The sequence below is a fragment of the Phyllopteryx taeniolatus genome, chromosome 12 (genome assembly GCF_024500385.1).
Source record: "Phyllopteryx taeniolatus isolate TA_2022b chromosome 12, UOR_Ptae_1.2, whole genome shotgun sequence".
In the NCBI taxonomy this organism is placed as follows: Eukaryota; Metazoa; Chordata; class Actinopteri; order Syngnathiformes; family Syngnathidae; genus Phyllopteryx; species Phyllopteryx taeniolatus.
Window position 1 is genome coordinate 9,744,232 of NC_084513.1, and position 14,302 is coordinate 9,758,533.

General features: G+C 39.9%; 1 protein-coding gene across 1 annotated transcript in view; it reads left to right on the forward strand.

Annotated features, from left to right (window-relative positions):
• hecw2a (HECT, C2 and WW domain containing E3 ubiquitin protein ligase 2a) overlaps window positions 1–12,834 on the forward strand; it is a 42,699-nt gene extending 29,865 nt beyond the window's left edge. The window contains exons 22-30 of the mRNA XM_061792549.1: window positions 307–420; window positions 514–666; window positions 738–836; window positions 1,782–1,911; window positions 2,777–2,923; window positions 3,962–4,076; window positions 6,579–6,664; window positions 8,103–8,215; window positions 9,171–12,834. Of these exons, the coding sequence (XP_061648533.1) occupies window positions 307–420; window positions 514–666; window positions 738–836; window positions 1,782–1,911; window positions 2,777–2,923; window positions 3,962–4,076; window positions 6,579–6,664; window positions 8,103–8,215; window positions 9,171–9,282 (1,069 nt within the window). The 3' untranslated portion in view covers window positions 9,283–12,834. The remainder of the gene's footprint in view (window positions 1–306; window positions 421–513; window positions 667–737; window positions 837–1,781; window positions 1,912–2,776; window positions 2,924–3,961; window positions 4,077–6,578; window positions 6,665–8,102; window positions 8,216–9,170) is intronic.
• The last annotated feature ends 1,468 nt before the right edge of the window (window positions 12,835–14,302 follow it).

A 14,302-nucleotide genomic window follows, 5' to 3' on the forward strand; every position in this document is an offset into this window, starting at 1 on the left:
AGTGTCTTTTTATATAGTCTATATAAACATCTGGTTTCAATTGTAATGTTGAAACCAGAACCATGGTTCTGGTTTCAACATTACATGGCATGCTTTGAGATTGATTGTTTTGGGTACAGGAGCATGTGATTGTTTTGCCACTCATCGCTTTGACACTAACATTAATATGCCCCGTAACTTTAATATGCCACTCCTAGTCTTAACATGCCATACATACTGTAGCTGACAGCAAGAGTGTAATTATTTTGACTTCATTTGAGATTGTTTAAATTATGGTTATGTGCGTGTGTGTGTGTGCGCGCCAAGGCTCATCATACGGCGGGACCACCTTCTGGAGGACGCCTTTAACCAAATCATGTGTTACTCCCGCAAAGACCTACAGAGGAGTAAACTTTATGTCAGCTTCGTAGGCGAGGACGGGTGAGAACAAATGACAATTAATTCACACGTCTGTGAGTTTCTATTCGACATAAATGAATATAAATGGCATCGTGATATATTTTTTTTGGACAGGTTGGACTACAGCGGGCCATCTAGAGAGTTCTTCTTCCTGGTGTCCAGAGAGCTTTTCAACCCTTATTACGGCTTGTTTGAATATTCGGCCAACGACACGTACACTGTCCAAATCAGCCCCATGTCCGCCTTTGTGGATAATCACCACGAATGGTGAGGTGGTGATCATTTTAGAAGTGTTCATTCCGCTTAATAATTGTAACGCATGTGTTTTGTGTACTTAGGTTTCGTTTTAGCGGGCGGATTCTGGGACTGGCTCTAGTTCATCAGTACCTGCTGGATGCCTTCTTTACTCGTCCTTTCTACAAGGGGCTGCTACGCATGTAAATCCCAAAACCAGACCTATTATTTGATTATTTATATGTACATTTGTAATTTGGTGATTTTAACCTAGTCTTATTTTAGCACGCGTAATATTTGGGGGATTTACGGTAACCTTATTTTATCTTGTGCAACTTTTAGGCGATTTACAGTAGTCTTAGTTCATCCTGCACAACTTTTAGGGAATTTAGTCTTCTTTTAACCCGCACAACCTTTGGAGGATTTAGAGTAGTCTTATGTTAACCTGTGTCGCTATGAAGGATTTTACAGTACAAGTTTGGGGGGCGGATTTACAGTGGTTTTATTTTAACCTGCACAACATTTAGGGAATTTACGGTAGTCTTATTTTCACCTGTTCAAGTTTTTTTCCATTTCATTTTAACCTAGGCAACCTTTGTGAGGATTACTGTAGTCTTATTACAACCTCCACAACTTTATTTATGGTAAATGTATTTTAACCTGTAAAATTTATGAGGGACTTAATGTAGTGCCATTTTAACCTGCACAACTTTTCAGTTGTCCAATTGAAACTTGCGGAACTCTGGGGGATTTATGCTAGACTTACTTTAACCTGTTCAACGTTTACAGTTTTTATCGTAAATTCATTTTAACCTACCCAAATTTGGGCTAATTAAAACTTGTACAACTTTTAGGGGATTTACAGCAGTGTCATTTTAACCCATGCAATTTTGGAGGGCTTTGTGGCAGTCTTATTTTATTCTGTGCAATTTTTGCAGAATTTACAGTTGTCTCATTTTGTCTTGCATAAGTTAGGTTGTATTTTCAGTAATTTTATCTTAACCTGTGCAACCTTTTGGGGTATTTTACGGTTGTATTATTTTAGCCTTGCAAATTTTGAGGGTATTTACAGTAGTCTTATTTTAACCTGCACAACTTTTGCTTTGTTTTTACAGTACTTTTCTTTTTTACTTGTGTGCTTTATGCAGACCATGTGATCTGAGTGACCTGGAGTTCCTGGACGAGGAGTTCCACCAGAGCCTGCAATGGATGAAGGACAACGATATCGAGGACATGCTAGACCTCACTTTCACAGTGAACGAGGAGGTCTTTGGACAGGTACACACTTGAGGCGCAACAGCTGAATAAATGTTAATATCAAGCAACAAAGAGAGACAAATACAGGTTAAAATCAAACTACTGTAAAACCCATAAAGTTGCACGGATAAATAACAAAATTACCACAAATCCCCCAAACGTTGTGCAGGATACAGTGTAATTGCGGTAAAACCCCCAAATGTTGCACAGGTAAAAATACAATTACCTCGGTCCATAAATCCCCCAGAAGTTGCACAAATTGAAATAAACCTACCGTAAATCCCCAAAGTTGCACAAGTTAAAATAAGACTGTTGTAAATTACCAAAATGTTGTACGGGTTAAAATAAAACGACAGTAAAATGGCCAAAAGTTGCAGAGATGAAAATAAAACTACTGTAAATCCCTTTAAAAATGAGAAAATTAAATTAAACTACAAATTAAAAAAATAATAATAATAAAACTACTGTAAAATCCCCAAAGGGTAAAAATACAACTATCATAACTCACCCAAACATTACACAGGTTAAAATAAAACTACTATAATCCCCCAAAGGTCTGCATAGTATAAAATAAGACTACTGTAAATCACTCAAAAGTTGTCGAGGTTAAAATAAAACTACCATAAATCACTCAGAAGTTGCTCAGGTTGAAATAGGACTACTGTAAATCTCCCACAAGTTGTGCAGTCTAAAATAAAAATCATGTCCCTAAAAGTTGCATAAAGTTGCAATTACCATAAATCCTTCAAAAGATGTGCAAAATATAATAAAACTACCGTAAATCCACCAAAGGTTGTGCAGGTTCAAATAAGCCTACCGTACATCCCCCAAAAGTTCATCTTTGGCATTACATGAAATATATTAATGTGTTTCTGTGATGTTGCAGATCACCGAGAGAGAGCTGAAGCCTGGCGGGGCCGGCATCCCCGTGTCGGAGAAAAACAAGAAGGAGTACATCGAGCGGATGGTCAAGTGGCGCATTGAAAGGGGAGTGGCTCAGCAGACGGAGAGCCTGGTCCGAGGCTTCTATGAGGTACTGACGTAGCACAATAAACACGGCACTGTAAACTTCAAAAGAGTCACAAAATTCAGGACATCCAGGGAAATTATTCAATCACATTCCCCATATTTCTACGTTTCCCACAATTACAAATTCCCCCTCCCCAGACACAAAAAACAATTAAGTGAACGAGCTGTTTTTTGTTTTTGTTTTGTTTTTGTTTTTTTAAAGGTCTTCATCTTTCCCATTCCACCCTAACTGTTCAATTCATTCAGGACATCTCGTGAATTATTTTTCACATCCCCAAAATTCCCACATATTTAATTCATCCACATTTTCCATGATATCCATCCATCCATTTTCAACACCGCTTATCCTGGTTAGACTGGCGGGGCGCTAGAGCCTATCCCAGCTTACTTCGGGCAAAAGGCTTTTCCATGACAACCTTCTCAAATTAATGCAGACATACAGTATTACATTTTTACCTCCTCCTTTTACATTTCTTGACTAATTCAAACCATTCCAACTTCGAAATGTTCAGATCATTTAGGAAATCACAAGAACTATTTATCATGTTCACTAAATCCCCACATTTTCAAAATAATATAATGAAGAAAAAGTTCACATATTGATCTCCTCCTTCCACATTTTTCCACTGATTCAAACCATTTCAACTTCAAATAGTTCAGCTCATTCAGAAACTCTATGGAACTATTTTATAAGAATTTCTCAAACTTTTGCAATGAAATTCCCAAATTAAGAGATATGTGTATTTTAAAAATTGAGATCCACATTTTCAACCTATTAAAACCATTCCAACTTGAGATTGTTGAGCCCAATCCGGGCATATGCAGAGCTATTTATCACATTCCAAATTTTTAGCAATACATTTCCCAGATTACGAGATATTTCACAAATTTCCCCCCGTCCTTCCACATCGCAAGTAATTCAAACCATTGCAAGTCTCACTTGCTACATTTCAACATTTAAATTCTTCAGCAGTCACATGCAATAGCTACACAAACTGCATTCTTACCTTATCATTTCTGATGTGTTTTGTGTGTTTATAAGGTGGTGGACGTGCGACTGGTGTCGGTGTTTGACGCCAGGGAGCTGGAGCTGGTGATCGCCGGCACTGCCGAGATCGACCTGGCAGACTGGAGGAACAACACAGAGTACAGAGGAGGTCAGTTCAAAGGAACAGAATCGATCCATCCATCCATCCATCCATCCATTTTCTGAGCCGCTCCTCCTCACTAGGGTCGCGGGCGTGCTGGAGCCTATCCCAGCTATCATTGGGCAGGAGGCGGGGTACACCCTGAACTGGTTGCCAGCCAATCGCAGGGCACACATAAACAAACAACCATTCACACTCACATTCACACCTACGGGCAATTTAGAGTTGTCAATTAACCAAGCATTGCATGTTTTTGGGATCTGGGAGGAAACCGAAGTGCCCGGAGAAAACCCACACAGGCACGGGGAGAACATGCAAACTCCACACAGGTGGGGCTGGGGATTGAACCCTGGTCCTCAGAACTGTGAGGCAGACGCTCTTCCTCCCACATCCCAAAAACATGCATGGTAAGGTTAATTGAAGACTCTAAATTGCCCGTTGGTGTGAACGTGAGTGTGAATGGTTGCTTGTTTGTATGTGCCCTGCGATTGGCTGGCAACCAGTTCAGGGTGTACCCCGCCTCCTGCCCGATGATAGCTGGGATAGGCTCCAGCACGCCCGTGACCCTAGTGAGGAGAAGCGGCTCAGAAAATGGATGGATGGATGGAAATAAATTATGATAGTGAGGTAAGGAATCTGAAAAAAAGTTAATTGCTTTCATAAATTAAATTTGAGATAAAGAAAATAAATTCAATAGCAAAATAACATCAATAGATATTTTTTTAAAATACAGTATGAATATGAAGTAATTTATTTTAAAAAAAACTTTCATTATTTAAAATAAAAATAACATTAAAATGAACTGTTCAGAGAATGGATGAATGAAAAAAATAAAGAAAATACAGTATTTTTTTTCTAACATTAATTATTTTTGGAAGATAATGTATCTGAACAATGTATGGATATAAATTAGAATGAAACTAATAAGCGAATAAAAAAACTAACAAAATAAAGAAGTAAAAACAAATAAATAGACAACAAATATTGTTTAATTTAACTTATATTATTATAGTGAAGTAATGCATCTGGAAAAAAGTGAAGTAAATTTAAAAATCAACAAAGAATTAATAAAATAGAATGCACACATTTTTTTTTTAAAGTATTTATGTGAAGTAATGTATCTTAAAAATATATTTTCATTAATAAAAATTTAAAAATACAATAAAAATATTACAATTAAAATATTTTAATTTTGCAAAACATAAGAAAGAAATAGAAACCAAATAAAACTGAAAAATATATTTTTTTATTTAAAAAAAATCTTAGTGGAGTAATGTATGTGGACAAACATGTATTACTTTTATAAACACACAATATAAAAACAGTATAATTAAAAACAACAAATAAAAATAATTAATACAGAAATCCTCCAAATCTGAGACCATGGTCCTCAGTCGGAAAAGGGGTGCCCTCTCCAGGTCGGGGATGAGATCCTGCCCCAAGTGGAGGAGTTGAAGTATCTTGGGGTCTTGGTCACGAGTGAGGGAAGAATGGAACAGGAGATCAACAGGCGGATCGGTGCAGTGTCTGCAGTGATGCAGACTTTGTATCGGTCCGTTGTGGTAAAGAAGGAGCTAAGCCGAAAGGCAAAGCTCTCAATTTACCAGTCGATCTATGTTCCTACACTCACCTATGGTAACGAGCTGTGGGTCATCACCGGAAGAACAATATCCCGGATACAAGCGGCCCAAATGAGTTTCTTCCGCAGGGTGTCCAGTCTCTCCCTTAGAGATAGGGTGAGAAGCTCGATCATCTGGGAGGATCTCAGAGTAGAGCCGCTGCTCCTCCACATCGAGAGGAGCCAGATGAGGTGGCTGGGGCATCGGATTCGGATTCCTCCCGGACGCCTCCCCGGTGAGGTGTTCCGGGCACCTCCCACTGGGAGGAGACCCCGGGGACAACCCAGGACACGCTGGAGAGACTACATCTTTCGGCTGGCCTGGGAACGCCTCGGGATTTCCCCGGAAGAGCTGGATGAAGTGGCTGGGGAGAGGGAAGTCTGGGCGTCCCTGCGAAAGCTACTGCCCCCGCGACCCGACCTCGGATAAGCGGTAGAAAATGGATGGATGGATAAAAGAGAAATTAATAAAATGATTATTTTTGTTAAATATGATATGGAGGTAATGTATCTGAAAAGGGAAATACAGTACCTTCATTTGTGTGTATTTTTTATTTTCTGAACTTGATGGAAAAGAAATAAAAGTAACGGGGTTAAAGGAATGAAAAGCTGCTATCCTGTGTGTGTGGCTGAAGAGCTGCCAGGAGGAAGGAAAGCAGCGCATGAGTCAGTTTCAGCGCGAGGCTCTTTTAATAGAAGCATCGACATAGAACACGGCCATTAAACATTAAACAGCAGAGACCATTCAAACGTCAACGTGCAGGAACAGATGAAGGCAAGATGAAGGGATGCGGGCTAGCAGATGAGGAAGAGGGAGACCTGGACTAGAGCTTATTTCTTCTTTCTCTGACTCATGCTCCGCCATCATCCACCTCCCTCCTTCCCTCCCTCAGGTTACCATGACAACCACATAGTGATACGCTGGTTCTGGGCTGCTGTGGAGAGGTTCAACAATGAGCAGAGGCTGCGACTTCTGCAGGTAGGGCACGTGGACCTGCCCATGCTGCCACCGTCTGGCCGTTAGGCTGTACTGGTTTTTTAAATATTACTACAGTATTTTGGTGTCATTTGGGCCACATTCACCCTAATTTGATCTTCAGTGTGCCAAACCAGTATATTTGTGGCTTAATAAACTAAGTAATGTCTATTCCAAAAACTTTCCCCATTGTTTTGGTGCAAATAATTTGTAATTTCTGAAAATATTTACATTGTTTTAATTATCATGTTGCAAATCACATGAGCAAGCTGACATTTCTTAAAAATCCAAATAATTGCAATTTCAACATACCATAAATTAATATTGAGCATAAAATTGCGCTGGTTAAAATAAACCCTCGACCACCCCCCAGAAATCGCCCAAAAATTGCAATGGTTGAGATAAAACTACCATAAACCCCCAGAATAGAATAACAGTAAAGCCCTTAAAAGTTGCACAGGTTAAATAAAAAGCTACCATAATCGCCCCGAAAAAAAGAATAAAGCAATCTTCCATAAAGATAGTTAATGCCTAGATCAGGCTACAGGATTTTAGCCTTGATTTTGGCCCGATTAGCTATCACAGGCGATTTCCCAGATCGAGCCCAACATATTTTGTCGGGAACATAAAGCCCAGGACCAACGATTTGGCCCTACAACGCCAAAATGAAAATTCGAGTATGTTAATTTTTTGGGGATATCTTCAGTGTAATGTCCCGTGCTCGCAGTTGCCAGCATAGTTGGTCGCTGTTGTCAACATTTATTCACGCGCACAAACCAATGTTTACCGAAGCTTTACAGCATGATTGGAGAGAACGCCGGCTTGTTTACATACAAACGTTAGTGCTAGCACTAGTTTGCTAGGCTACATAACATGATCCTTCCCGTTTACGAGCTGTATTGTATTAAAAGTACGTGAACATACCTCAAGCTCTTCTTGAATGGACAACCCACTCCCTAGCACTGGTGACAACAACACGCTTTTCCTCTTTTTGTTCTTTTTCCCCCCAACACAATAAATACATTGGCGTGATCCATTGTTGTTATCGACGCCATGGTAACGGGTGTATCCAGTCACATTGACCGGTTACACGTTTTCTGGTTCCGCCTCTCCGACAGTTTGATTTGACAAGATAAAGCCCAGCGATTGTAAAAGACGGTATACGGTGCTATCGGAATAAATGTCGTGTTCTGTTGCCACTGTCTTCCCCAGGTACGGCAAGATTTTATGGCAGTAGTCTGACATAGTGCAGTCGTGAAAGACCAGATTTGTCATGTTGTTTGTTCTAGGCATAAAGCATGTATTATATTTTCACTGGCAGAGGCACCACTTTATCACCAAGCCAGGCACTCAACTATTTTATAAAATCCATAAAAAATAAATAAATATATAAATACACACTTTTCCATTATGTTTTCCCTTTCAAAACTTCTCTCTCTAGTTTGTGACAGGCACATCCAGTATTCCTTATGAAGGCTTTGCCTCGCTACGTGGAAGTAACGGACCCCGCAGGTTCTGTGTCGAGAAATGGGGGAAAATCACCTCTTTACCCAGGTAGGATCACAGACTCGCACGAAACCATGTTTATCATAACAGGAGGTATGAAAAAGTATCAAGGGGGCACGCACCAAACTGAACTAGATGATGACATTTTGGTTTAACAATCATTTTGAGTGAATTCCTGGCCTTGTCCTTTGTTAGAAAAGTGGGGGGAAAATAGGCCTGTGTACACCAGCTTCACCAATAGGTACAAAACTGTGTGGACACAAATCACAATCATAACAGGGTGCAAAAAATAATAATAATCTCAATGACACATGACTGAAAATGAGCAGGAAGTTGGCCATTGTGGTTTGAACCAGACATTTCAGGTGAATTCCAGGACTCATATTTGAGTCAGAGGGAAGAAAATTTCAGCCCAGAAAACTAGTTTAATCTATTGCCATGAAATTGCGTGGACATGCCTGTCATAATGTCATGTATGAAATTGAACAGGAAGGCGGTTATTTTGGTTTGAAGTAATAATTTTGGGTAAAACTGAGGCCTTGTTATTCGAAAAACAGGAAAAAAAAAAAAAAACGTTTGCACGATCAACACGAAATTTAGTGGACATGTCTATAATCTGATTCGGATGCCTCCCGGACACCTCCCTGGTGAGGTGTTCCAGGCACGTCCCACCGGGAGGAGACCCCGGGGACGACCCAGGACACGCTGGAGAGACTACGTCCTTCGGCTGGCCTGGGAACGCCTCGGGATCCCCCCGGAAGAGCTGGATGAAGTGGCTGGGGAGAGGGAAGTCTGGGCGTCCCTGCTAAAGCTACTGCCCCCGCGACCCGACCCGGATAAGCGGTAGAAAATGGATGGATGTCTATAATAACAGGACACATGAAAAAGTCTCAAGTACCCATGTATGAACTCGAACAGGATGTCAGCCATTTTGGTTTGAAGCTGACATTATTGGTGAAATGCAGTGTTTGTACTCACTATCATGTACCTTTATGTTCTCCAGAGCACACACTTGCTTCAATCGGCTGGACCTGCCGCCCTACCCATCCTTCTCCATGCTCTATGAGAAGCTGGTGACGGCCGTGGAGGAGACCAGCACCTTCGGTTTGGAGTGACCCCCCCTTACCTCCAAAGACATCTCACCCCACAGAGAAAAGAACCCCGCAAAGTGATTTTCAAAAGCGGCACGGTGGTATTTTACTTCACCGAGCCACACACACGTGTGCTTTATCTCTTCAGTTAACTGCAATCAGTTTACTGGATTCACTCTTCCTCCTCCTGCACCTTAGAGAGAGACAATGAAGAACTCTCTCTGGACCTCGAAACTGTGTCTGCGGAATTAATGCTAAGTTCACACTTTCTCCATCAATCATTTTTAACAGCATGGAAGAATGACGTTTTAGACATTTTTGCTATGGTATTGGGGATACACTAAGAAACACAAATTTGGTTTGAGACTGAATGTACTTTGTAACCCTCCTGTTATGTCTCTCTCTCTCTGGTTTTCAAATTGGGTACTGGGCCTGACAAAAATCAACAATTCTTGCAAGTGCATGGATACTGGGGTGAATGCTTGTATTTTTGAGTTTCCACAACACAACGCAGTCAGAGCTCAGTCAGTTGCGCCCCCTGGAAAGTTAGGAAAAAAAAATAAATCCACCCCCAAAACCAGTTTTACCACTCGATACGGAATTGGGCGGACATGTCTATCATAACAGGACATAGGAAAAAGTCTGAAGGACCAGCAACCAAAATGCAACACCCAGTACACCATTTTGGTTTAACGGTTTGGTTGAATCAGGGAGGGTGGCTTCAACATGTCCAAAAACTCACAAATTTTTAATGAGTGTGTATCCTGGTGAAAAACTATGTACTTCAGGAGTCCCAAATCTATTCATTTTAGTTGTTTTAAACACACCCACCCTGAAAATTCAATTAGTTGAGCTGCCTGGAAAGTTAGAGAAAATCAGCCCCCGACATCAATGATCAACACGAAATTTGAGGGGATACGTCTATGGTAACGGGATGCACATAAAAGTCTCAAGGACCTATGCTGGAAAATTGAAAAGGAAGTCGGTCATTTTGGTTAGAAGCAGACATTTTGGGGCCAATTCCAGGCATCGTACTTGTTTAGAACAATGGTTTTACAGATTGCTATGAAACTGGGTGTCTACCATAAGAGGAGACACAAACAAGTCTCAAGGACCCGTGCCTGAAATTGAACAGGAAGTCAACCATTTTGCTGTAAAGCACCTATTATTAGTGAATTCTAGGCATTATACTTTGTTTCAGAGTTATAAATATAAATTTTGCCCCGGACACCATTTCCACCAATTGACGAAAAAATTGGGTGGAGATGTCTATCATAACAGGACGCACAAAACGAATTCCCGAAAACTTTAATTTTGAAACAATGTGCATGGATAAGTGTTTAATATCCAGCAGACATACCAGGAGGGTTAACTAGGAGTCACACATAATGAGTATTGTAATACTGACATTACGAGTGATTCGTTTCAGATGGCGCAGTCAAGATAGTTGCTGTCAATACTGCAACACGACAGGCAAACAAATACACACGATGCTCTAGGTGCACTTTCCTACAAAGTAACGTACACTCCACTGCACGGATATGTTTACTACCCCGACACACCTTTCAGCCCCCATAGAAATTCTAAATCCCTCTCATGAAAACTGGTCCACTCTTGCATGAGTCATGGCCAACAGCTCGCCTTGCAAAGAGAGGCAACGTCTGCCCCGAAGGTATGCACAGGAAGAAATGAATGTATTAAATATGTGACTGAATGTACGTATGAATCTCAAGCCATGACTAGAAGCTCACATATGGGAAGCCGGAGTTGGATGAGACTGTTTTCCATGTATGATTTTCAAAAGTTTTCAGAGAAACTGAGGAGGTCATAGCTACATGTGAGGTTCTTCTATAAAAACGCTGTGTTAACCGGCCGTTTGTAGGATATGCAAGGAAAAGTAATGCAATTGAATAGGTCAAAAACCTTTGTATTTTATTAGGGTTACTTGATTGTATTTATGAATCTTATCAAATCTCTAATGGCTTTGGAGCTAAACACAATCAGGAGAGGAATAAGAGTCATTTGCAGGCCCTAAATACAATCTGTCACTATTGGACCCAATTCGGCTTTTTATTAGGGTCCAAGCACCCCATCTTGCAGATAATTCCAGGTACAGTTTATACTTTGGTAGAAAAAAAAATATATATATATATATATATATTTATTTATTTTTATTATTATTATTATTATTTTTTTTTTTTAAATTGGCCCAAACACCAGTTTAACCAATCAACACAAAATGGGTGGACAGATCTAGCATACAGTAACAGGACGCATGAGAAAGTCTCAAGGACCCATACTCAAAATTTAACAGGAAGTCGGCCAATATGGTGCAAAGTACCCATTTTTAATTAATTCAGACATCTGTTCATACTTTTGTCAAGGCCAATATTCCAACATATTCCAAAGCTACAAAAGCAGTTAATGAGACTTTTTTTTTAAGCAAAATATTGTATTTTCATGCCAAATGCTGTGTTTCTGATGGTTGTGGTGGGCTTAATTTTTCCCTGATTATCCTACAAATTGCTTTAATGAAGGTTTGTAGTATCCTTCAGTGAAGAATGTTGTAGAATTACTGGTCTCAGCACTGTACTGTTTACAGCCGGGTGGTATCACAAGATCCTGCAGAGAGAACAAAACCCATCCAATCTACCAACTTGGTTAAGTTGTACCAATGATCTACCTGATGTACGACTTCTGTGACCATCAACTCACTACTTTTGCCTTGACAGCATGCGATAAAACAGACTGTTGAGTACACAACTAAGCCCCATTTCACACTGTCTTATTACACTTCCTTCCCAACAAAAATGCTCTTTTTTGTGATGGGGTGCATGCATAACAAAACCTTACTGTACAGACAAGAGTTGAGGAGCTAGACCGGCTGAAGCTAGAATAGCACTAGATAGCTCCATGCGCGTGTGCTGCGAGACGCCAAGGCAAGACTTTTATATTCCATCATGCATGTGAGTGGTTCTTGGTCGGCTCTGTGAGCTGGGGGCCATAAAATCTGTGACGGCATTGTGTTCTAGCTTGATATCGCATGCTCAACTATTGCAAGACACTGACTGTCCTTACTAGCTTTTTCTGCATGAGGATATTGCTATCAGTAAAAAAAGAGATGGAGATGAATTGTTATTGTTTTTTTCATAGTGGAAATCACAGTCATGAGCCCCTTGTGGTTTACCTGGTCATGCCAGAGTGTCGAAACTAATTAGGAGTGCAAAGTAGTCAGCATAAGTCACTTTTAATGAGCTCTGGGAATGTGCAATGTAGTTTGAATGTGTCCAGTATGGCATGTTACCCCAAAACGTCACTTTTCACGTGTCTCCCGCCTATCTTAGTAATAGGTCGATGGTTATGGTTCATTGCTAGTGATTCGGCAATGAACCAATAGGGCTGTTTTGACAACAACAACAAAATAATATAAAAATAATCAAAAACACATGAATGTGGACCATGTGTGCAGTAATCATGTTTGTCTCTTATTTGTATATAACTGTAAATGTACAGCATATGTCCTGTTGTGTGTATAAATACATATTTTGCACTGAATGTACCAAAGGAGCTCCAGAAGTCAAGCGTTGGGTCTGCTTTTATTTCAAACCCTGCCCACACAGTACATCGGTTTACTTTGTAGCGCGACTATTCAAAATAAATTGTAATGATATTTTTGCCTCTAATTTGAGATTAAATTGAGAATACAAAGCATCAATTTCACCCCGCTAGTTGTCACAAAAGTAAAAAAAATTGGATTGACGAAAGGAAATCACATAGTTTTGTACAATTAGTTTTGTTAAAAAATTATAATAATAAAAAAAAAAAAAACGATGTAGCTACAGACACAGAAACAAGGTGTTTTCCTAGTTTTTGCATTTAATGTTTTTACATTCAACTAAAGTGTTCTGGCGTTTAGGTGAAGGCCTAGGAGGATGTGAACATGCTTCAAGGCTCACATGCTCATAAACATGTTAGCAAGATGCTATTAAATGTTAGCAACATGCTAATACATATTAGTTACATTCTCATTATCATGTATATACATTCTCTTAGCCACATGGTCGTGGAGCCATATGCTTATAAAATATGTTAGCCACATGCTCTTACACATTAGACCCATGCTCATAGGTTAGCCACATGTAATAATAAACATATTAGCCTCATGCTAAAATGCATGATAAAAAGTCAACAAATTTGAAGTCATGATTCAATCAAATCCACCCTCAAAATTATTCAATTGAAAAATAAAATACAGACAAAAATACATTATTTTATATGGACATTGTTTTCTAGTGTCACTCTTTTTTTCTCCCAATTTCAACTTCCTAGTTTGCACATTCAAATTTTTTTTTTTCACTTTCAACTTAATAGCAGTGTTTTGCCAGGTAAAACGTAGTAGCCCCCAGAATCCAGTTTAGCCAAGGAACGTGAAATTTGGTTGGAGTTTCTACCATGACTAGACCCACAAAAAAGTCCCAAGAAGCCATGCCCGAAGACACAGGAAGTCTGCCATTTTCCAGGGGTCCTTCAAAGACCTGTCCTAGATTTTGCCTGATTGCATGTGAACCTCATGTACTAGACAGATGGACAAAGCTAAATTAATAACAGTAAATTGAGAAACATTTCATTTGCGTCACATGCATGTGGGTGCAGCATGGTAGTGAAGTTTGATTACTCACCATAAACCAGGAAACTAATAATGAGTATAAGGTGTGCCAGGGCCCATTCAATGATGCTTGCAGCTAAAAGTTTTATTTTAAAAAAAGTATTATTGTTATTGTTCTTATTATATTACATTTTTTTTTTCTTTATTTACAAATAACTAAATCAATTGAGCCGGCACGGTGGTAACTGGTTAGCACATCTGTCTCACAGTTCTGAGGACCAGGGTTCAAATAGCGGCCCCGGCCTGTGTGGAGTTTGCATGTTCTCCCCGTGCCTGCGTGGGTTTTCTCCGGGCACTCCGGTTTCCTCCCACATCCCAAAAACATCCATGGTAGGTTAATTGACAACTCTAAATTGCCCGTAGGTGTGAATGTGAGCG